The sequence below is a fragment of the Ostrea edulis genome, chromosome 10, assembly GCF_947568905.1.
Source record: "Ostrea edulis chromosome 10, xbOstEdul1.1, whole genome shotgun sequence".
NCBI classification, from domain to species: Eukaryota; Metazoa; Mollusca; class Bivalvia; order Ostreida; family Ostreidae; genus Ostrea; species Ostrea edulis.
The window spans coordinates 39,753,331-39,780,181 of record NC_079173.1 but is presented as its reverse complement, the minus strand read 5'-3'; the positions used below and the strand labels follow the sequence as shown (position 1 = coordinate 39,780,181).

At 35.7% G+C, this 26,851-nt stretch overlaps 1 protein-coding gene across 1 annotated transcript; it reads left to right on the top strand.

Moving 5' to 3' along the window:
• The first annotated feature begins 315 nt into the window (after nucleotides 1–315).
• LOC125666074 (cation-dependent mannose-6-phosphate receptor-like) lies at nucleotides 316–25,925 on the top strand. Its single transcript, XM_048899196.2, has 7 exons — nucleotides 316–520; nucleotides 4,345–4,435; nucleotides 4,719–4,846; nucleotides 15,669–15,747; nucleotides 16,053–16,132; nucleotides 18,669–18,795; nucleotides 24,757–25,925. The coding sequence occupies exons 1-7, from the start codon at nucleotides 369–371 to the stop codon at nucleotides 24,814–24,816; spliced, it is 717 nt and encodes a 238-aa protein (XP_048755153.1). The 5' UTR covers nucleotides 316–368; the 3' UTR covers nucleotides 24,817–25,925.
• Nucleotides 25,926–26,851: the final 926 nt, after the last annotated feature.

Below are 26,851 nucleotides of genomic sequence, written 5' to 3'. Positions count from 1 at the left end.
TTTAAATAAAAACTCATTTAAATGCAAATTTATTAACTGAATATGCACTGACGCCGGAGGAATATAGTAATAGCATTCCGCAATTGTATGTGTACCGAAAACGACAGTTATATTGTGATACTAAAGGAAGAAGTATAAATTTAACATATTTCATCCATATAGTGTCATACATGAGACTTACAAATAGTTATTTGAATAATTATATATTTGATCAGATATCTGTACTCGTGAAAGTTAACTGTTACTAGGTCTGTAGATCCGCCTATCTATTTTACGATAAACAATACCAATGGTCATTGTTTAATCAGAGATACCTACTAGGGTTTACGGTATTATCACTGAGCGAGATTGACATATCCATTACGGCCATGAAATCCGGGGTGATTTTATTGTCTTTATTTACGTTATTCTTTTGCATAACTGCACAAAACACGTGTAAAAAGGTGAATTCATGTAAATGTAAACTGGACGACGGTAAAGTGATTGACTTAAAACCGTTGGCGAAATCCAATGGACCCGCGTAAGTATCATTACTTCACCCATTCACGTGATGAATCATGTGTGATGACTGTGGTTCGTTATAATAGACATCTGTATAGTTTGAGCGTATCTTTAATTTTGTGACCATGTGTTCATAAGTAAGTAGTAAATATGGACGTTAATATGTACTAATAATGATTTTCTTGACAACTACACAACTGAAAGTTATTAATCAAAGTTCACGGTTGAAAATACATAGATCAATAATTTATGAAATATTTAGAATACATGTATTTCAAAAGACAGCAAAATTGTAAGTGTAAGGATGTATGCCTCATCAGAGAAAAATGTTATCGTTGGAAGGCAAATACTATGTACATGTGTCATGTGTAATGGTATGTCGAAATAGAAAGCTTCAAAATATCTTCACTACAAAAAATGAATTTTAGTAGAAAGTAATACGAGAACAAATAAAACCGTTGCGGGATTCGAACCTTACGTGATGTCGGGGTGGCATGTGATTTGGATGAAAGAACAACATTAGTCTGACGAAATAATTGAGGGTAGCGCCCCCTTTCTTTACAGTAACATTAATTGTTTGTAAACATTTGCATATATTAATTTTTAAAAGTGGTTATCTCAACAGAAAGTAGAAACTGACGATTCAGAACGACTTACTAAAGTGGTCGGCGAGGAAATCGATCATTTTGGAGAATTTATAGGTTGTATACTAGTATTCATTTTCGTCATTGAGAACGGGAGGGAACATAATATCTATACGCTCTCATCATGCCTGTGAATGCACATATATTATCTACAAAATACATATTTTTAAGGAAAAAATACATATACCATAAATTGCAATGATACTATCGAGAAAACGAACCCGTGTAAACGTGAATACGCATCTATCATTGGGAAAAGTAGTTCCCCTAATGGCTGATAAAAAAAATCCATAATAGAGTGAAAGTTTGAGTTTTGTTAGCATCATATTTGAAATTTTCAATTTTTATAACATGTAGAATGCGTAGATTAGATGTTAGGCAAGTACGATTTTAAATGTCGCTTCTGAATTGTATGCGTGCACCACAGAAGGTCGCGTGACGGCACTTTCTGCAGGCATCCCTAAAGATTTATTTTCTCTTTAAGCAGTAATTATCGTCACGATAGTACATCCGTTGGTAGTATATATCGCGAAGTTGATGCTAATTTTCAGAGAGAAATCATTAACAATATGTTATACCAAACACAAGGAATAAGTCTTCATTCTGTGATGTTGCAGTCGCGCTAAGGCGATTTAATGTTTTCGATTAACATTTGATGATTTTGGTAGGTTATATATTGATAATAACATCAAAAGGTCAGATGAGTGCACACCAATGTGGTTTGATTGTACAGGGATAAGATTATCACCAGTATCCCTCTATCAGCGCAATCGTCAAGCTGAAGTTCAGGATGGATAGTGTACTAAAAATGAATTAAATATCTTCAAATCATACTTTTTTCTTACTTCCTAAACGTCTCTAAGTAATACAGGGTACCCAGTTATATAATCAAAGGGGTCTCCATCAAATTTCTGTAATTATTTGCTATTTGTTTCATTAAATGAAGGATGTAGATAACAGTTATTAATCTCATAACTCTTATAAGGAATACAAAATGGAAAGTTGGACAACAATGTTTTGAAATATCCATCTTTATCATGTGTAATTTTTACAAGAGAGATATAAAAATCGCGAATGTGGAATGGTTACCACAGCAGTGCGAGTGGGCGTTCAGACATGGCATTGAGTAAACTGTATCAAGGTTTAAAATCAGATATCAAGTGGCATATCATTGGAATGGTTTAAGTAATAGTTACCCCATATAATATTGTTGGTTATGTGCAGATACCCGATGGGTTTGGTCATATTGACACGAGAGAGCGTAGCTCCCGAGTGTCATTATGACCACGCCCATCGGGTATCTGAACATAATCAACAATATTATATGGGGTAAATGACTTGTACCATAGTTTACTATTATTCATTATAGCTTTCGGAAACGTGGTCGCCTGTTTACAATATGATGAAATTTTTTGGTCTTTACATCACACTTTTTACACCATATATTTCTATTAAAAGGACTTTATATCACCGAAAAATGTATGAACATCAATTGTTTTTAAAAGCAGTTTTTGAAATGCATATAAATGTTTGGACTGTTGGTTTTGATATTTTTATTTCATATTTACTCATTCTCCGACTTCTAGTACCGGTATTTGCTTCCAAGAATTGAAATTAAATACAATTAAAATTCTAAGAACCCATATTTGTGCATTTTTCTGTTTAACAATTCAGCAATATCTAATTGATAATGGTGATTATTCTTTTAAAAATCCTATTTGATATCCTTCATTGTAATACATATTTAGCCTATATTGGCTGAAAAACATTTACATGTATATACAATAGATTAAAAAAAAGAATTGTAAGGTGCGAAACCATAAAAGAAACACAAGCCTGATTAGCCGCCGCTGTTCACTCTGCAAAACAAGTTTATCTCTCAAATGCGTTCTTATCACGAGACTGGGTCTTTTATAAAACTCTTTATAAACGATAACCGTATTTCTACGTACACGTGTTTCTCGACTTGAGGAGAATATGGAAATAGAAAGTCTTTGGGACGAAACCATTGACGATATTATCGTGTCTCAAGCTTCAAGTGAGATTCAGTGCGAATATTTTTTCGGAGAACTTAGTCTGCGTCAGTTATCCGTGTTTGATATCTGCAATTTTGATCTGGGGGAACTTCATACAGTGGACAGTGATATTGTTGTTTTTTTTTTGAGAACGTGGGCGGGATTTGAAGAAAAGTGTGGGCAATGTACAGATAACCCACACTTTTAACAAAAGAAAGCACGCCAAGCTATGATACAAAGAAAAAGGTACATCTGTCATCACTTCTAGCGCAAAATTGATTTTTTAACATTACTTATCACAAAGAATAGTTTGTAAGTGGAAAGTAAAAGTAAAAGGTTTAAGCCTATTCAGATGATGTTTGTGAAATCGCTATACGTACATTGACGCGGAACCACGTGAGTGGAAATTGTTATCTAACCTCATAGAAAGACGGCGTTAATGTAACTTTCGTCTTAGTGTAAAACATATTTCAACATACATAAAACACCATAAAGAGCTAGGGTAAGGCTCCCATAACAATTGTAGTACAGTAGCTGCAATGCATCAATGGCTCAGGCCAAAAAAAAAAACAGGCTGAAGATATCACACTGATTATGACTACGGATTGATCCGTTTACTAGATCAAGACAAAGAGCTCACGGCGGGTGTGACCGGTCGACAGGCACCTGATCCCATCTTTGGTATGTCCAGGAGTCCGTGTTTGCACAACTCTTTATTTTGATCCCTGTTCGTTATCTTCACTTTTCATAAAAAAAACCGAACTTGCGAGGTCCATATCTGCTCTGTTTTTGGCCCGTACTTGTAAAAGTATACTGCTCCCAGTTCTAAAAGAGGATGATCCGCCCGATGCATCAAATATCAATTTATATTCCGCAATTTTGAAAATCGAAAAATCCATATACGGTCAAAAAACTCTGGCATTCCATACCTCATTCTTTGTGACTAGATAATCATTGAAATATCTAATGAAAAACACAACATTTTAAGTGAACATATCATTCATTATCACAAATTCTTCGATAGACATGACTGAATGAAACCGTCCATTGATCAAATCTTTATTGATATAAATCTTTATTGATATAAATCTTTAAGTCGATTACATACAGGAAAAGCAAGAGTGAAAATAATGTGCATGTCTTCTTGGACAACTGCATTATTAATTGTATGATGCCTGTTTTAGATATCTTGACGTCCTCGACAGTGGGGGAGTGGATCTCTATTCTTGGAATCCATGCGAGCCGTTCTCTGAAGGATCATGTACCAATGCAGCGGTAAATTGTGATTAAGTTTTTATATGAACATAATCGCAGAAATATCTGTAATATAGTCATATAACTGTATTTTTAATCATTGAAATTATATAAGATCCGTAGGTTCCCATTAGATCAGATTCTATTAACTAAATGAAGAATCGAGTCCAATCAATATTCTTAATAAATGTTGATTTACACCAACTTACCTTTTGTTCTAGTTCATGATGAAATATATATATATATATATATATGTATATATATATATATATATATATATATATATATATATATATATATATAGGTGTGCCAAACCCACGCAGGTCAGCAGTACAATTGTGGTTCTCAAGACAGTGCTGTTTTTAGTTACGACAGCTCAAGCCAAATGTACATCATAACATACCAGGCAGACACTTATACAAATGACTTGAGGTAATGTTTAGATCTTTTGATACGTAAAAGTAGGTCCTTGCCTGCTTGTATACATCCGTAATATTCACTACTGAGGATGCTGTACCGAACTCACCATTTATCTTTTATTCTCATGCTTGGTCAGTACAGAGTCAAAGCACAGACACTCAGGTCATGATTACTGTAAATCATAGAGGAAATTCGAACTGCCATCTTGGCATTTTCCTCCCACTCAATGATATAGACTTTATATAAGTTTATTGTAATCTATATTGCTTAATCTTTTCTCTACTGGCACGTTATAAGGGGTTTTAAAGACTAAATGACAATGTTTTTAAATCGATTTAATTCTGCATGTATCACGACTTCGGGTAGGCATATGGCATAAGTTTGTTAGGTATTGGATAGGGAACAAATATTTATAAAATGTGTCATGGTATTCCATAACCTCAAAGAGATCTATGGGGTCAAAGGTCATATAAGTGCACATTTTTGCAATCTTTTTTCTCTGAAATATATATATTACGACACCTCTTACTAGATAAGAGTCAAAATAGAAATTTCTTAATGTACGAGGTGGTTTGTCTTTTAATACACGTATACTACAACAACATCACAAGTAAAGTAATCAATTTATTAACAAACAAATATTTTTGGTTGCTAAGTAACAACACTCATAGTACAATTTTGACCTTAATTTGCCTCTCTGCATCCATTCAACACAATTCAAACATAATCACATTGCATGATAATTTGTAAATGTCATATTAATTAAAAAATATAATCGTTAAATAGATCTTAATCATTTTAAAAGTTTTTAGCAAAAAATATGATGAAGAGAATTACGGCCAAAGGTCATAAAATGAAAATTTCGTACTTTATATACATGTCCATCATTTTTTTTTTCTTATTTTTGTAAACAATCTGTATATATCATAATACAATGTACATGTTCAATATATACATACCAAGGATCATGTAGGAATACAGACAGGTGTTTTAGATCAGGCTCCATCTGTTCCAATGGATATCAAACTTTTTGTTGTCACCATTTTTGTAAAATAGGAATTTTTGAGTTTCATAAAAGAGTTTTAAGTAGCATATTGCAAAACGAATGTTCAATGATTCCTCAGTACATCTTGCTGTAGAAATACAGTATTTCAACCAAAGGATAAGAGTATTTTGCATACAAAACTTTTTACCAGGAATACTTAAAATGAAACATTTTTTGGTAAAAACTATTTGAAAGTTTGTTTTATCTTCTATATAAAGTTGAAATTCATCTAGGAATGCTTGAACACAATCACATTCCCAAAGTATATGTTCTATTGTTTCTTCCTCTCTGAGGGGGCCTTCGTGGCCCTGTGATTAGAGCATCGCGCTCAAAATCACACAGACTCTCACCTCTGTCAGCGCGGGTTCGAATCCCGCTCGCGCCAGTAAGTGAGAAAGTTTCCCAATTTACTTTCGGAAGGTCGATGATCTCTTCCCAGGTACATTGTATCTGGGTTCTCTCTTCCACTAATAAAAACTGGGCGCCACCAGATAACTGAAAAATTGTTAAGTGTGGCGGAAAACATCAATCAATCTCTTTCTCTCTGTGACAAAACATACACATCTTACAATTTACTTTTTTAATTTTGAATAAAAACGAATTTGTTGCTAAAATTCGGTTAATTATTCTATATTGAAACCATCGGAGTTTGCCATTTTTAGTTATTTTGAAAGGTAGTATATTCAACATTCTCCATTCTCTGTCATCAATATCCAAACGCTGACTCCATCTTATTCCAGCTGCAGTCACCGAAGAGTTTTTGTTTAAAAATTCATAATTTTTTGTTGTTGATTTTTTACACTTTAGTACATTGTAAATTGTTCTTCAAATAAAAGGATTTGGTAACCCTTTAAAGTTAGTGTCTGTACCTGACTATTTAATCCAAGTTTTTATAGCATGGATAATACACTGTACTTGCATATTCCAAGAAGTTAATTTTTACATTTGGATAAGTATCACTGAAACTTTCATAGCTAACAGAAAGTACCATCTTCCTCAATAATATCATTAATGTGTCTGATATTATTGTCGATTAAATGTTTATTAAAATACATTTTCTTACTAATATGGATCATAGGGTTGTAAAACAAAGGTGAATCTGCAGTAACGTAAGACTCAGTACAAGTGTTCTGTAATTCGATCCAAGCCTTGAACATATACATCATTTTCTAATAATATGATGTTTTTCCATTATATTATGAATACATATTGCAACATTAAAATAAAAATCTTTACTGTTAATCTAAACTAATTCAATTTTGTGTATTCAAATATATTTGGTTCCTAAGCAACAACCCCATATCAAATGTTATCAAAAAGTAATACCCGTTTTCCTCCCCAAGTTCAATGTATACGAATGTTCAAGTACTTACTTTCAATCACTAAATTTAAATGTACTTGCATCATATTTAACAACAACGTTCTTCTTATATTCAACCTCTTAAAACATATTTTAAAACATAATTCTTGTTACTGGGTTGTTCCATGGTATTGACCATATCTGTCTATCGACTGGAACTTTACAGCAGACATGAATAAGATAATGCCAAAAAATTCTGGAAAATATTTTTGAATACTTAGCCCTAACTACTCAATAAATGTATTGTCAGAGCTTTTGAATCCTCAATTGGCTCTGTAAATGTTTTCTTAATCAAGGCCCTCTGAATGTAATGCAATAAAATTTTATCAGAGGTATATGTTATTGTAGTACACATTTCATGAACGTGTAAGATGCACAGCCAGATTAATTTTGGTAAAGGTAATCTTATTATAATGCATTTTATTATTTGTTTTAAACTGGAAATCACTGTCACAATAACGATGCTTTAAAACTAGTAATACCTGTACAGTTCCTCTTCAGTGGGAGGCTGTGAACTTCCTTGGGAAGCATATCGCAATCCTTCCCCCTAGAAATGACCATCTCAGTATAATGGTTGATGGCGACACAGATGGAGAAAACCTAATTTTCTGTCAAAACAGCTTCATGAAATCTGCAATTCTCTGAAAAATCGGGTCTTATATCTGAAAGGAAATTGCAAATAGAATTAGTATTGGCCATCATACCTTATTTGTCAGCTTTAGAACACTGCCATACCTTATAATTAGAAACAGAATAATGATTTTCCGTGTTTTGTCTCTTTTTGTATGTATGTAATACCTATAGTAATGCACCGATAAACAGTAAAATGGTACACGCATATCAGTGTACCATAACACCATGATTCCATTTGTGAATGTATTATCCGAATTTACTTCAATGTTAACCAAAGGTATATGAATTTAACACGATATTCAACCTCAAACAGTCATACCAACTGAATGTCAGTCTGTCGCTCCGAATGTCTTGGATCAGGTGTCCCCATGTCCTCCATATCAACATCCTTCCAATACATGTCTAAATGTACCAGCAGACTGCCACTAGCGAAAGATACCTGATAACTTCTCACTAAAGATTGGAATGTCAATAACCTTTTTAAAGATGAAAAAATTCAATTAAGAATCATTGGTTTATGTTTTAAAGCAAAATATGTTTCATCGTAGCAAGGGACAGTTTCGCACAAAAGGACTGGTCCAAGTTTTTTAAAGATATATATGTCCTATATTTGAAGTGACATTTGGTAAGGGATTTTATACATGTGTTAAAAATGAAAGAAATATTTATAATACATTGAGAGGGTACGAGAGTGCGTAATAAAACGATATGCATCATGTAGGTGTCAATATCATGCCTAGCATATACATAGGGGCAAATACTGAAGATATTCAGGTTAGAACTTACAAGTTCCAACAAAAATACTATAACTCTGAGGAAAGGTGAATGGTCCCAGATTTAAAGTAGAATTGAATTGGTACTTTATAATTTGTACACAGTGTCTAAATCTCCTTGCATGGTACTTTGATGGGGTGTGGATTTAGTCGAAATTGGAGAAATTCTAGGGAAGAAGGGGGCACATGCCCATCAGCTCATAACATACCTGTACCAGCATAGATGGATCACATGTAACTTATGGTCATAAGCTACTAAGTGTATATAAAATATATGCATTAAGATAAAAGAGAAATTTGTTTGATTTTTCATTAGCCTTATTACGGTAATATATTAATGTGTTTTCCTAACAGATTGTTTTCTTTTCATTTTTTTTTTATAAATAAACATCTTGGAAAATAGTATCCGCACCACCGGCCATGAATGCCCAGTCTGAATAAATCCACTCACCCCCTTCTCATTGTACACTAAATATCCATCCCCTTCTTATACTTGCGCGTCAGGTAAGGAGAAAGAAAAACACTGATTAATGCCTGACCGGGACAGATTAATTGATGTAAAATATGTTCACCTTTTGATAAACAATTGGGTGTTATACACTTGGTTTAGATATCATAAAATATAAATATTTTCTTTCATGAAACGACGAATTATGGCATCAAATCGCGGTTAATTAATCGTGAAGTTTTCATAACATGACAGAACCGCAAACGTGTTTTCCCTTTGTCCATCTACATGTGTAAGTGGCTACATCAACTTACATGTTTATACTGAATGCATGATCCTTTGGGTCATCCTGCAACAGGGGATCCATGGCATCTTTTTCATCTGACATCAGGTCGTTTTCAAGATGTATATATAAGTTCTACAAGCGTTCGCTGTGTTGTTTTCGTTGAAACGGAAACACGTGTGTTGCCCGTGCACACTTTCAGAAAACCCCGCGGCCGCGATCCGGATCACGGAAAAAGTGCTCCATACATATGCGGACTTATCTTTTTGGTTTTCTTTGTTTGGCAGAATTTTTTCTCCCTATTCCTAACAAATATTACGTAACGTTTATATTTGAATTTGAAGTATTTTATTCATTTATTTATTTTTCAATTTACTCCACCGATGTAACATTCCCAAAAGGTGCTTTATGATTTGATTTGATTTGATGTTTTCCGCCACACTCAACAATTTTTCAGTTATCTGGTGGCGCCCAGTTTTCATTGGTGAAAGAGAGAACCCAAATACAATGTATCTAGGAAGAGATCACCGACCTTTCGAAAGTAAACTGGGAAACTTTCTCACTTACCGGCGCGAGCGGGATTCGAACCCGAGCCGACAGAGGTGAGAGGCCGTGCGATTTTGAGCGCGATGATCTAACCACTCGGCCCCGGAGGTCCCGGTGCTTTATGAATATGAAGTGACATATACATGTACATGTAGGTCGTGTAAGTGTTATATACCAATAATGGTTTTATACTATAAAAAAGCAGAGACTACCTAATAATAATAATAATAATTGGTTTTATATAACGCCTTTTCCAGCGTATGCTGCTCAAAGCGTTTTACAATAGTCAATGTACATTATTACCCCGGCAAATCTTATATCAATCTAGAACTTTCTCAGCCTCCTAGGAAGCATACAGTGCAAACTGTCATTACAAGCGCTAGAGCACTAACGTTCTAACAATATCTTTCACTGTGTCTATAGCCAGGTATCAGTCAAGGTCACTGGCTGATTTGGTAAATGGCGTAGACGTCGTTCTATTTCATCCCAGACGTGCTCGATCGGCGATAAATTGGGGAAACAGCTGGCCAAGGCAAGACATCGACATTCTGTTTAACAATAAAGTCCCTGACTACACGTGCAACATGTGGCCTTGTGTTGTCTTGCTGCAGAGTGATGTGATTTTGCTGTCTCTGTATGAAGGGTATCACATGGCGCTGAATAATTTCGTCTCGATAGCGTACGCCGGTGAGATTTCCATTGTGACAATTTGTAGAGGGTCCTTCCACGTGCTGTTATTCCACCCCACACCATAACGCTACCTCCACTGAATTGTCGGCGTTGCACAACACAAGCATCCTGGTACCGCTCCGCAACGCAACGATACACTCTATAACGGCCGTGAAATCTGGATTCATCAGTGAACAGAATATTGGCCCAGTCTGAATCGCAGATGTCGTCTACACCACGCTAGTCTAGCGATACAATGACGTTGAAGCAGTATTGGGCGCACCGCTGGATGTCTTGGTCTGATGTTATTGCGCAGACGATTATGCACAGTTCTTGGACTGATTGGTCGAAGTCCAGAAATGCTACGGGCAGTCAACCTTGCTGTCTGGGGACGGTTTCTCAGGTGCACAAGTCTAATGTAGTTGTCCTGTCGACACAACGTCACATGAGGACTCCCAGGACGTGGTCGATCCCGAGTGTTACCAGATTGTTGAAAACGTATCCATAATGACTGGATGGTGTTGCGATGAACTCCAAAGTGTCTTGCTACGATATTTTGTGCCATTCCAGCTTGAAGCATCCCAACAGTACGATTACGTTGGTTTTCGCTGAGTCATGGCATGACAGAAGGGTAAATTTTGTCAAAACTAAAGTGTTTTCCTTAACGAATAGTGTCCAAACAAACCTATTACACTTCTTACTCCAAACATTATTGGTCTGTAAAACTCGTGGGTACGAACACTTCAATAACAACATGTGTTCAGTAACCATGACAAACTCCGTGCATCTGAGTTGGGTACTATCCGATAATGTTCGAAAACATCACCTTTATCGATTATTTAGATTTTATAAATATAGAAAAATACTACATTTTATAATGCGCAATTTCTTTTTTCCGCTAGTATACATACTGGTGTGCTATAAACATTGAAAATTGACTTCACTAATCGTATACTAAATGAAACAAGGCTGGCAACTATATGTACATAGTCCTCCGTACCCCACCAGAAGTGAATCACCAAAAAGCAACAAAATTCACTGCTTATCCATCGACAAATGAGGAGTGTCCAAATAAAACATCAAATAAAACCATTCATAAACATGTAAAACGTATACGGTACCAATTTTGATGCACCAGATGCGCATTTCGACAAATAATGTCTCTTCAGTGATGATAAACCCAGAATTTTGGAAAATCGAAATAACAATAAACTTATAAGAGCTAAAAGGAAAACTAGAGTGCCAAAAAAAACTGCAGCAAAATTCATCCAAGGATAAGAGCTATGCATGGGGGAGATAATCCTTAATTTCTGAATGTTATCCCAGCAATTAAATAAGCATCCGTATTTTCAAGCTCGTAACGAAGTACTTAGCTACTGGGCTGTAGAGATCTACTACCTATATTTGCCACTCAGATGCTCAAAATCCGCTCTCCCAATCACAGAAGTTTAAATACCGGTATATCTGAAACGATATTGACTGTCCCGAACTAATCAGAGTGCCGAGTGAAGCGCGGCCTATCGAAATGCCAAAGGATACCGAATGCGCTTGAAACTATCAGAGCGTTGTCACTGTTGTGCTATAAATTATGGTTTCATCCCCACATAGCATCGTTTTTCAAAATGGGGGAGGGGAGAAGAGACGATCACCTCACAAAATTATGTCTAAAATTCTCGACAAGCGAAAAAGTGGACGACTCTGTGGTGTCTTTTATTTTGAATTCGCAATGATATATCGAATCGACATAATTATGAATGAAACGTATTATTGTTAATGATAATATACGTCGTCGATATACCATTATCTAAATATTGTTATTTGCACATGCAAAGAACAGAAAATAAACGTTGGTAATAGAGGACGAGCCCTGTGAAATACAGCATATATAAATATACAAATTTCAAATGAAATTGTAATAATCTTCGTTTCTCATATTTCATTGATTTGAAGTATTTCTTTGTGATCTACATGTATATGGGCCATGAATCTCATACTCTAAAATTTTCTGCATTATTTCATATTGAAAATAATGATTATTTACCATTTTGACAATGGAACGATATTTTCATTGTTCATAGATGAAAATGACCGCTATAATTACTAGACACGAATTCGATATTCTCTTGCATTTCGATAGACCGCGCTTCATTTGGAATTCTCTGATCAATCCGGATCGGCCTATATCAATTCAAATATGTTTTGTATTGCGTATAGGAGTTATGCGACTGATGACTGTTCGTTATGTTCGCCTTTCATAACTTCCGTGATTGGTAGGGCGAATTTTGAACAACTATGTAAGTAAAGTAAGTAGATTCTATTTAGAGTCGGCTCTGTGTACAAAACAACAAATATTCATATCTAGCGATCAGTCATCCAAAAACATCACTTTGTCAAACACCACTCGGTTCCACGTTAAAGTACTATGAATATGAAATACAAAATATGCTGGAATTCCTCATTGACAATATCTTCGTGGTCTTTGGTGATCAGGTCTTGCAACAGTGTGTTCGAATCCCCATGAGCACGAATTGTGATCCGTTGTTAGCTGACCTGTTTTTATATTCTTATGAAGCAGAATCTATTTAAAAACTATTGCTGTGGCCTTCAATTCGACATTTAGATATATCAACGATGTGTTATCTATTAACAATATTCATAACAATTTTCATTCATATGTCGATTCAATATACTCCAGTGAACTCGAAATAAAGGGCTCCGCAGAGTCGTCCACTTCTGCCTCATACTTAGATATTCTAATGAAAATAGATATTGACGGCAAAATAACAACTCAAGTTTATGACAAACGGGATGATTTCAGTTTCTCCATCGTCAACTTCCCATATTTATGTAGCAATATCCCATTATCACCTGCATATGTTGTTTATAACTCTAAACTGAGCTTGTTTTGCGTATGATCAGTTTTCAAATCAAAACAGGGTACTGATAAACACGGTGATGGTGCAGGGGTTCTAACAACATTCTTGTTTTAAAGTCAGCATTTTGCAAATTATATGATCGTTTATAGCGATCTATAAAAGGTGAAGATAATGAACAGTGATCAATTTCATAACTCCTATAAGCAATATAGATTGGAGAGTTGGGCCAACACGGACCCTGGAAATACCAGAGGTGGGATCAGGTGTCTAGGAGGAGTAAGCACCCCCTATCGACCGGTCATACCCACCGTGAGCCCTATATCTTGATCAGGAAATTGGAGTTATCCGTAGTCAAAATCAGTGTGCCAAAAACGGCATAACAATCGGTATAAAACACATCAGGCAGCATTTGACCTAATGATAGGTTGTATTGGCAAACTAGGTCGCTATATGTGTCTGCTTCTTCGTGATTTACTTCTCGTGGGGCACGGAAGGGAATAAGGTAGTTTAAGCATTTCTTCGTTTTATTATACCGTGGATGAAGTGAATTTTCGAACGTTTATGAAATTATTTTTATAGCATATTAATATATATGTATTAAGTAAAATAGATTACAAAAAAGTAAAAGTCCACATCATGGATCGGGGGAAAAAATGACAGTTCAAATTATCCATGAACCAAACATGATTATAATTTAACAGAATATGAAATTTAACTACCCTCCCAATTATTGGTCCATCTCAGGTCAATGGACAAACATTAATGTCAAACACTGACCAGAAACATCAATAATACAATGATCGTTACTTTCCTCGATAGCTTCATAATTTTGATTTACATTAACCATGACCCTAACGTCTATGAGTCAAACGCGGTACAAGACAATTTTAGAAGATTCCCATAGATTCCGACACGTGTTCAATACTGGACCAACCGTCATTCAATGGAACTTTGAAAGAGACCCAATGGTTTCAATACGTGATCAATGCAGATTCAAGCGTTTTCCACGCCAAAGTATGGCGTCAGTAGCCTAGTTGTTAGGCCGACAGACTTTCGACCAAAAGGTCGTGGGTTCGAGTCCTGGCCGCGACAGGGCCGATGTTGTGTCCTTGGGAAAGGCACTTTACATGAATTTCCTCACTCTATCCAAGTGTAAAAGGGATATCTGGCTATATACAGTGCATTATATTATGGTCTAGCGCTTGTAATGTCAGCTTGCACTGTATGCTTCCTAGGAGGCTGAGACAGTTCTAGATTGATATAAGGTCTGCCAGGGTAATGATGCATTGTAAAGCGCTTTGAGCAGCATAAGCTGGGAAAAGCGCTATACAAAACCAATCATTATTATTATTATTATCTTCGAAATAACCCCATATTTTTCATATTGTTATAAACATCACGACTATATCATCGTCTTCTACATTTTCATCTCATTGCTACATGACTTGTAAACAGTGTGTTCTATAAATAACATGTATACTGTTTTGTACCGAAATAACATTCGTAACAATTTCATGAAAATGTTTCTTCACAAAAATATACAAAATGTCTGTAAAAAATAAAGGAAATCTATCGCATAATAAACTTGATAAAGAAATCAATGAAAACAGAGTTGTTGCCCTTGGATTCAATATTTTGAAACGTATTGTTGATTATTCATCTATAATTTAGACTTTTTATATCGTTTATTTTAACAAGATTTTTTATAATGGCTATCTGAAAAGGCTCCAACAAAATTTATGCATAAATCTAAATAAATCATTCATTTTGCAAAATCTGATGACATCACAGGAAGTTGGAATTACTTTAAGGGGAAAAAATGAAAAATTGTAATAAACAGAAAATTCAATATTTTCTTCTTCGATGTATGATTCATTTCACTAGTGAGAAAGGATTATTTTTTTTTATATATTCTCATTCCTGTGTCACACTGCGTAATATGAATTTTATATCCAACAACAAATTGAATATACTTTATATATCACTGGTCTTCAGTGCAGATAGATTAGCTTAGAAAAACTAGAAAAAGCCGCAAAAGACGATCACCCCTTACATAATGGTTCTTCTTGATTCAAACTATAGCACTACACATATTTGTGAATCGAGTGAACGTTATCATAACCTGTATTAAACTTCATATTCTGCTTACATGTCTTTGTGTACCATGCTCATCACGAGTCTTGCATCTCTGTTCCTTTCAGAACGACAATGCTCCTTCTGGATTGTGACCAAGGTCCAGATGTTTTCCAACCAGTAGTAGAAACAAGTCCAGGAAATTATGTATGTATATGCATCTGTTCATTTAAGAATCTTTTGTTTGTTTATTTACATATGTGTCCTGTTGAAAAAACCTCATTTTGAGACCTCACCAGCTCCGAATGAAGCAACACAAATTTAGACATATTGAATGTGAAGATACCGAGCAGTGATCATTCTCATAACTCCTGTAAGCAATACAAAATAGAGAGTTGGGCAAACACCGACCCCTGGACACACCAGAGGTGGGATCAGGTGCCTATTTTGCATTGCTGATAGGAGTTATGAGATTGATCACTGTTCGTTAACTTTCATATTTCGTTCTACAGGTGTTGGTTTTCAAAGGCAAATACGCATGCCCAAGAGATGACGATAGTGGATTGTCTGGAGGGACCATTCTAATAATCATGTGAGTACTATGTCATATCCGACATGTTCGTAGTAATTATAAGAATGGCGCCAAAACATGTTTACAGCTTCCAAAATATTACGACCTACAGAATTGTTGTTTTAGTCTTATTCATGAAATAAGCAATAATTTGATTTAGGTGATATAGTAAAATTAAAATACATTTTCGTCTCGTATTAATACACAATATGTATAAATTTCATTTTGCTCGACATATGCTCACACATTTTCCTAAGCAATAATGTAGATGAACTTTGACAGTTTCAAGCTCTTTTTGAAAAAAGGCGGGGGGGGGGGGATATTATTCATGACGTGGTATTGCTATGAAATAAGCAATAATTTTGATTTAAGTGATATAGTATACTTCGCATATATCCAACTTACTTAAAACACAGATTAAACTTAATTCAACAATTCAACACATTTAAAACAGATAATTTTGGGTTATTTTATGTATATAATCGTTCCTTGTTCTTTAGATAATTTGAACAGAGCCTATAGAGGCCTTTTGAGACTTGAATTAGTGGTTATTGAGTTCCTACTGAATTTGAGGTTGATAAGTTCATATATCTGGATTTGTGGATGATGTACATGTAAAACTTATAATGTCTCTTCAGTGATGCTCAACCGAAATGTTTGAAATCCGAAATAACTATGAAGTTTTAGATCTAAATATAGCTAAAAACAGCGTGCCAAACAAGTGGAGCCAAATTCGTCCAAGGATAAGAGCTATGCATGAGGGAAATAATCCTTAATTTTGAAATGAACTTCTAAATTTTATAACAGCAATTAAATATACATCCGTATTTTCAAGCTAGTAACGAAGTACTTAGCTACTGGGCTGTAGAGACCCTCGGGGACTATGTATTCATATACATGAATCTGTAGTTGATAAGTTCCCTGATTAAGATATAAGGCTGACGGAGAGTGAGACAGGTTGACAGGGGATGTTTATTCCTCCTAGACGTCTGATCCAACCTGATGTCCAGGGGTCAGTCTTTGCCCAATTCTTTATTTTCTATTCCTTATGGAAGTTATGAGATTGGTGACTGTTCATTATCTTCACCTTTTAGTATACCTGAATTTGTGGTTGATATTGATTGATTATAGATATATATTGTTTAACGTCCCGATAAAGTATTTTAACTCATATGCAGGCGTACCCATTGCTGATGGAGGGCTGGAAATTTAGGCCTATGCTCATCACTTACGGCCTTTGAGCAGGAGTGAATCTTTATCGTGTCACATCTGCTGTGAAACTGAACCTTGGGTTTTGCTATCTGATCAGAAGGACCGCCCCATTTAATCGCATACTACGACAAGCAAGGGGTACTGAGGACTTAATTTGATCTGGATCCCCACGGGTTGGTGGTTGTTCATGTACCATATTGTTGATGGTACATGCATCTTATAGCAGAATGTGTGAAGGGTGTTTATCTCCTTTGTACCTAAATATTTTCTTGAAAATAACTATCAACAGCAAAATAACGCCTTAACTTTATGACAAACTGGATGATTTCAGCTTCTCGATCGTCAACTCCCTATATTTATTTAGCAATAATCCATTATCACCTGCACATTGTGTTTATATCTCTCAACTCATTCGATACGTAAACGCGTGTTCTACGTATGATTAGGTATTTTAATCGAGGCAAGTTACTGACAAACAAGGTGATGTCACATGGGCTTCAACAGTCTCGTATAAAGTCAGCATTTCGCAAATGCTAAGGTCGTTTTAATGATACAACCTACTATTGGTCTAATACAGTCTGATTTCTTTCATACTGATTGTACAGACGTTCTTGGCACACTGATTTTGACTATGGATAACTCCGTTTACCTGATCAGGATATAGGGCTCACGGTGGGTGTGACCAGTTCACAGTGGATGTTTATTCCTCCTAAGCACCTGATCCCACCTCTGGTATGTCCAGGGGTCCTTGTTTTCCAAACTCTTTATTTTGAATTCCTTATAAGAGCTATGAGATTGATCAATGTTCATTATCTTCACCTTTCTTATTCCTCAATATGTGGATGAGCTTTCGTGACTAAATTTGGAGTTGATGCATTCTTATGTCTGATCTTGGGGTTGATAAGTTTCTATAACCAAATTAGTTTCTGATAAATTGCAAGCCTAATTTGTGATTGATTAGTTTTTATAGCCCAGTTTTAGGTTGATGCATTTTGACACCAGAATTTGTGGTAGATGTGTTCTTGTACTTGAAACTGTGGTTTATGAGTTCTTATAACATGAAGTATTTGAAATTGATAAGTTCTTACGCCTGAATTTGTTATTAATTGGTTTATATACCTTAATCTGTGGTTAATGAGTTCTTATGCATGAATTTGATGCTGCTGAGGTCTTCTACCTGAATTTATCATGGATTACATTTTATTTCTGAATTAGTGGCTAATGATTTCTTGTACTATAATTTGATTTCCTCTGTAGATCTATACTAGGAATATAACTGTGATGTAAATATCTGTATAGGGATACATCCATTGTTCAACGTTCCGTTGATGTTTTTCATTACTAGATTTGTTTGCCTGGTCTCTGTTTATCTGATTGGAGGAGTATTGTTCCAAATCTTCATTAGGAAAAGCAGTGGCGTGAAAGTAATACCCAACCACAGTTTCTGGACTGGACTTCCTCAGCTTATCAAGGTATGTACAATTATATGTATTCAACGATCAACACCACAGATTTCATCCAAAATTGTATGATTTTTATTGCATCATTTTTTTTAAATGTTTGCAGAAAATTTTAGCAATACATTCTGTTATATGCTATCAGATATTTTAGGAGGCAAAATGAAATATTTGATTGTGTTGAGTGGGAAAGATACTTGGATGATATGAATCTGAATGATGAGTTCTGTGTTAAGAGTCCAAGCGTCTTGATCTTCATTTGTGTACAGTATAGTAATGATGTTTCTCTTGAAAGTATATTTCCAATCTAATAATAATATTGATGATAAATAATCTATATAGTGCCTTGTATGACGTAAATACCCCCGAAAGTGCTTTACAAATGCATGAATTCTGAATCAACCGGACATAAAACATATAGTGGATAATTCTAAAAATAGAATGAATAGCTTGAAATGAAAAATTTAAAACAAGTTTATAAAAAGTAAGATAATAGAACATTAGTAAAAATTCACAGGATTGAAGAATCTTAAAAACTAATCTTAAATATTAGATTTTCAACTGGTTTTTAAAACACTAAAAGTATTTGGAATAAGGAACGAACACCAGGAGACTGTTCCATCAATGCATTGTAGCATTGCTATATTACACCATGTAATTACCTTTCACGTTGTTTGTCGAGGTGCGAGTCCGGTGCATCAGGATTGGTGCCGTGTGGGTTTTACATTATGAACCCAGGGTCGAGGCCTCTGCTGGTGGACTGTTAGTCCCCGAGGGTCTCTACAGCCCAGTAGCTAAGTACCTCGTTACTAGCTTGAAAATACGGATGCATATTTAAATGCTGTTATAAAATTTAGAAATTCTTTTCAAAATTAAGGATTATCTCCCTCACGCATAGCTCTTATCCTTGGACGAATTTGACTCCACTTTTTTGGCACACTGTTTTTCCTTATAATAACTCTACAATTCCATTGTTACTTCGGGTTTCAAACGTTCCGTTGGGCATCGCTGGGGGACGTTATTTGTCGAGGTGCGCGTCTGGTGCATCGTGATTGGTGCCGTGTGGGTTTTACATTTACACCATACGTGTTGGTTCTCACCCTAAGCAAATTAAGTAGCGATCTCCCATCGGATCGTAGAGTTTGGTTTGTTTTATGGAGTGTAATAAGTTCCTGGACATACACACTCCGGAGCAGATCCATGCACGGAGCACGTGTATACTAGCATTTTATACGTTTGGTAGAATTCAACTGGAAATCGATATAATTAAGTGAAACTTGGGTTGATCTCTTTGTCTTGTGTTGGCAACCAATCGGGTTGCAGTTGTTGTTTTTGTATCCTCTGTAATCTATCCGAAGAACGTTTGTTAATACCAAGAAGCAAACAATTTCTGTAAAAAAGTCCTCAAGCGTCTTTTAAGATGAAACTTCTCATTCGCCGTGTTGTACTAATGGCAATTACACGATTTTATGATGGACGCAACTTGTTTTTCTATGGTGATACACTTGTCGAAATAGTCGTCAAGACCACGAACGGATGTCATACTGATGATACCATCTTCGACTTTGATGTGTGCGATTGATACATTGTTTGGATTGGAATTGTGTTGTACTGATTGGGTTTCAGAAGATTATTTGACATCCAGAGACCTACATTTTACATGAACCAGACCTTCCAACTCTATCGGGGCCTTATTATCATGTACACTTGGGTGCCACACGGAATGTCTCAGATTACATGAAACAATATCGCAGGTTGTTGGGTGGTAGTACACCTGTAGCACATGTTTCACTATGGGCGCATGTTTTTCTACAAAGTTTGCAAGTTTAAAGTTGCAATGCCTCACAGATGTAATGCAGTATGCATTGCTATCCTTTACTAACTCCCCAAAATCAACAGTAATCCGGAGTTAACGTTTCCTCAATAAGTTTTGTTTTTGCACGCGATAATACAGCTTGAATGGGATATTGATCAAAGAACGAGTTTCTATCTGCATCAAATAAGTTGAGATGGTGTACAAAGGGTTTGATCTTAAGCAAAGTTGATTCAGATATTGTTATGGAGAGATATTGTTAAATGTGGAAATATGTGGTATCAAGTTATAATCCCGTAAGTGTGTAGAATCTTCATAGAGTCCATACGAAGATGTAAAATCACTGGTAATGATGGCTTCATATGCGATGTTAATAATTTGATCGAAATAGGAATTCCATAGGTCAAAGAATAAGTTATTTCATAATTAATTCATTTTTGATGGGGGAGCCTACAGATGGCACAAAATATAATGCATGTTCTATCCGGACATAGAGAAAAGTTCATGTTTTCAATCTGAAAAACTGGTATTTTCAAATCCCTATTCCGGATTATTATAATCACTCGGCCCCACCTCTGCTGTGTCCAGAGGTCAGTATTCTTACCCTTAGTTATATATTTTCTATGGGATTTATGAGATTGAGAACTTTTCGTTATCTTCAATTTCTTGTCAATTCCTCTCCGGAACGATAAGGCAATAGCACCACTTTGTCGGTTCGCTCTTTTGAGATACAAAGAGGCATAGCTTGCTGGTAATAACTCATGTTTCAGCATCCTGTCTTACACTTGAGTCCAACTAGGTTTCAGTCATTGCTAAAATATCCAGTCTGTAAAAACAACGTAGTCAGTAATCCACAGATCAACTATTCAAGGCATTAAGAAGATCAATTGATTGATTGCATATTGTTTAACGTCCCTCGAGAAAATTTTGTTACATATAGAGTAGAGACGTCACCATTGCGAGTTAAGGGCTGCCAAATTTTTTACTGTGCTTGGCGTTACAGCCTTTGAGCTGGGGGGGGGGTGAGTCCTTTTTTGCACAAATCCTGTGACACTGGACTTCGGCATTTGTGGTCTATCCAAAGGACCGCCCCATTTATTCGCCTCTTGCGACAAGCAAGGGGGTACTGAAGACCTATATATTCGTAAGATGTTTATATTCCGAAACTCATACAATACTCAAGTTCTAGAACAATGATCAGTTACTATTACAGGATACGTTCTTGTAATAAAGTTGGTCATTCACCTTTTAAAATCAAAATGTTATGTCTGTGTGGCTACGAATCCAGTACCTATAGATATATTAATAACCGAAAAATATCATATATTTGTTATTTAGCCCTACCATATTAATATCAGCGAAATATTCTCGAGAGGGACGTTAAACAATATACAACCAACAATCCTTGTGTTTATATGGAATGAAATCAAGTATGTGTACTTATAAGGCTGAATGTATTCAAAAGCGTCTACATGAGAAAAAATACAATTATTTTCATTCATGAAAGGTGAAAATAACGAACAGTGATCCATCTCAGAACTCCTACAAACAATACAAAATAGAGTTGGGCAAACACTGATCCCTGGACACACCGGAGGTGGGATCAGGTGCATAGGATACGTAAACATCCCCTGTCGACCAGTCAAACCCCCGTGAGCCCTAAATCTTGATCAGGTAAACGGAGTTATCTGTAGTTAAAATCATTGTACCAAGAACGGCCTAACAATCAGTATGAAACACGTCAGACAACAGTTGACGCAATGATTGTTTGTATTGCCAAACTAGATTGTTATGACAAACGGAGTTATCCGTAGTCCAAACCATTAAGCCAAGAACGGCTTAATAATTGGCATGAAACACGTCAAACAGCATTTGATCCAATGATAGGTTGTATTACCAACCTTGATTCTTATAACAACCACAGAATTTGCGAAATGCTTACTTTAAACGAGACTGTTGAAACACCTGCACTATGAACCTGATTGTCGGTAGCCTGACCGTACGCAGATCAAGCTCTTACCGAATCAGTTGGGAGATAAACACACCATATGCAGGTGATAATGGAATATTGCTACATAAATATTGGAAGTTGACGATGGCGAAGCTGAAATCATCCTGTTTATCTTAAAGTTGAGTTGATAAAATGCCTTTAAGAATGAAATGGAACTGGACAACTTTGTGGTGGTTTTGTTATTTCGAGTTCACATGGATATATCGAATCGACGTATGAATGAAAATCATTATTATTAATAGATAATACATCGTCGATATATCTAAATGTCGAATTGAACGCCACTGCTATATATCTTTTCTTCTTACGTAAAAGCCCTTCGGGATCCGGGTTAGAATAGGTCTTCAGTACCCCTTGCTTATCATAAGAGGCGATTAAATGGGGTGGTCCATTGGACGAGACCGCAAAAAACCGATGTCCCGTGTCACAGCAGGTGTGGCACGGTAAAGGTCCCTCCCTGCTCAATGGCCATAGGCGCCGAGCATAAACCTAAATTTTGCAGCCCTTCACCAGCAGTAGTGACGTCTCCATATGAGTAAAATATTCTCAATCATTCAATATTACGTAAAAGGTTTTGAACAAATTCTGCTTCATAGGAATATACAAACGGTTGAGCTATCAAAGGAGCACAATTCGTGCTCATGGAAATTAAAACAGACTGTTGAAAGACCTGATTACCAAAGACTATGAAGATATGGTGAATTAAGAATTGCAGCATACTTTTTATTTCAAATTCAGAGTATTTGTACGTGGAATCAGAGAGGTGTTTGACAAAGTAATTTTTTGAATGATTGATCACTAAATATAAATATTTTCGTTATCTAATTTTGTTGAAGACATCAAATTGATATTCCCCAGAACTCGACATAAGACACATGCTTCACACTTAGATACTTAATTGAACATAGATATTCAAGGAAGTTCAAGATAACGAACAGTGATCATTCTCGTAAAATAGATATTCAAAGGTAAACCTCACACCTCAGCTTTATGAAAAACGGGATGGTTTCATCTTCACCATCGTAAGTTTCCCATATTTATGTAGCAATCATCAATTATCTTCTGCATGTGATGTTTGTCTCCCAACGCATTCGATACGTGAAAGCATGATCTGCTATGATCAATTCGAGGCAAGCTACCAACAAAGGAGTATATGTTACCAGGGTTTCATCATTTTCGTGTAAACTCATTTTGCAAATCATATGATCGTTATAACGATAAATACTACCTGCCCAATATTTAAATTGATTGTTCAGTTGAGAAAAGAGGTTCTTAAATGAATAGATGTATTATATTTTGGTGTTAATTCATTTTCCAGCTAGATATTTTCATATTACACAGTTAACTGTCGTGTGTGGTGAAGAAAAGGTTTCCACCTATACCTTTCCAAAAATATTTATAACAGCAAAAGACTAATGCGATTATAACGTGTCAAAAAGTAGAATGCATATGCTGTCTGTTTTGTTTCATATCAATCGTTAAGCCGTTTTTATTTACTCATTTTAACTACGGATTAATCTGTCGCCTATAACCGGTCAACAGGTGCTGCTTACCTCCTCCTAGCACCTAATCCCACCGCTGATATGACCAGAGTTCCGTGTTTGCCCTACTTTTAATTTTGTATTCGTTATAGGATTTATGAAATTGATCACGGTTCGTTGTTTTCCCTGCATCACTCACGCAGATATGTCACCATAATTTAGGTAAATCCGCAAATCGCCTTTGCATGGCACGTGTAGACATTGAGGATCATTTATCATGCTAACACTGACCTTATTAAAGGTCAAATAAAGTCATATGCGATAGACCTCCAACTCTTACTTCTCATGTCAGGCGTTCAGCGAAGGGACGGTCACTACCTATGAAAAGTGAAGATAACGAACAGTGATCAATCTCATTGCTCCTATAAGCAATACAATATAGAGAGTTGGGCACACACGGAACCCTGGACACACCTGAGGTTGGATCAGGTACCTACATGTAGGATGAGTAGGCATCCCCTCTCAAGCGGTCACAACGCGGTTCTGGAATTGCGAATCAAACCCGAGCTTCCCGGTTACGAAGCGAGATTCCTCACCACCAAGCTACCACAACCAATAGGAGAAAAATCGAAACCATGAAGTGTGTTCTATTATTGTTTCTCTTGTTTTAGGATGGTGTGTTTTTTATTATTCGAAGAGGAGGAAAAAAGACGGCCTATAACAGTATATGAAGATTGTGTGGTTCGTAGTATACGAAGAGGATGTGTATCGACAACCTACGACATTTTATGAATCTTTGGAGATGTCGAAAAAGTAATAGACAGCAATAATATACTTAATAACATTTCATCAAAATTATTGATAATGATTGGATGAAAGGTAGAATGTATATAAATCACCCCCAGACACAGTAATGTTTTGTATATATGGTTGGATGTTAAGTATCGTCTCTGTACACTATATGACTATTATACTAAAGAATCCAATTATGAGGCAAATCGTCAATTCTGAGTTTTTTGTATACCATGGATATTTCATCATTAACCAGTTAGATGTAGGTCATATACAGATCCAGATAGGGAGAGATTTAGAACCACACCTATAATATTAGATGTAGGTCATATACAGATCCAGATAGGGAGAGATTTAGAACCACACCTATAATATTTGTCAAAATATATTAATTACTGTTATCTTTTGTCTACAACGGTGCAAAGTGAACACAGAATTTTAGCGTTATTAAGTAAGATATACATGTATTCAATTGTTATCAAACAAGCTAAATAAAAGTGGACAATATGCAGATAAAATCAAATCTATTAAAGGGATGGACCTTTGTTTTTCAGAAACTTTAAAATATGTAGTGATTGCTCCTTCGCCAAACGCTCGGCATTCACAAGTGAGAATCACAGGTTGTTTAGATATTACCTCAAAAGCATAGGTCCCGCTTCGCGGCAGGCGTTGGCACGATAAAGAACCCTCACGGCTACAGACCTGAGTGCTAAGCATAGGTCTAAATGTGTAATAATTTACCTACAGCTGGTGACATCTCAATTTCGACAGGACGCAAAACAATCAATCAATCAAAGGCCGTAAGCGCCGATCATAGGCCTAAAGTTTACAGCCCTTCACCGGCACTGGTGATGCCTCCATATAAAGACAAAAATTTTGGGTGGGACGTTAAACAAAATGCAAGCAACCAATTAAGGAACAATGGATGTAGAGTTGCGGGGAAATTATGCCATTCCTAACAGATATTGGGGTTGTTTAAAACTGTCAACATATACAAGTTATCAAATGATAATGAATTATACGCAAATACACTAATTAAAAAGACAAATAAACCAGACCTACCGACCCTATTTCATATCAGCAGGTTACAGTAAACACATATTTTGGGCCTTATCTAAACCCATTCCATTCCATGTCTATATAACTGTTGGGATATTAGGATTTTCAATTATACGCAAGGGATTGGAATGTTTAGAAGGGTTAATGTTCAGAGTCACAATCTAATTAGCGTTAATGATTGTCACATACATGTACATGTACGAGGAATAAAGTTGACTGGGATAACGGAATACTTCATACAGCTGCTGTGACAGAAATAGTGTGTGCACGCCATTCTTATCATGGTAAATAACAAGAAAATAGACAATATCCACTCGGATTTAAATGGCTTGTACTGAATTAAGAATTTAACATTTTGAAAAACAGACTAAATTTTCAAACGTAATCAAAGTTCAGAGTTGTAAAGTCGATTCTTATGCATATGGCTACATGCTCTAACTACCTTATGCAAAAATGGGTGTTTTCAATATCTTATATTTAAAGACTATCTTGTCCTTGACTTAGGTTTCAGGTTCTAATGTCAATATTATCATTCCATTTTACCATGTACATCAATACTAATGCCATTTGCACATAATTTTTGCAGTTACTCTCTCTCTCTCTCTCTCTCTCTCTCTCTCTATATATATATATATATATATATATATATATCATCAACAGAACATGTTAAATTGAGTATAGTATACAATAAACATTCATATTTCTTGACGTTCATCATTGCTATTGTAAATGCAGAATTACTTTAGTTTGAAATTTTGAAACAAAATTAAGAGAAGCATCCATTTTCCAAGGATTGACATTTTCATTTTTGCTAAACATATTTCCATTAACATTTTCGATTCCTGTTATTCCTGAGTGTTTTGCTGTTATAAATATTTTTGGAAAGGTATAGGTGGAACACTTTTCTTCACCACA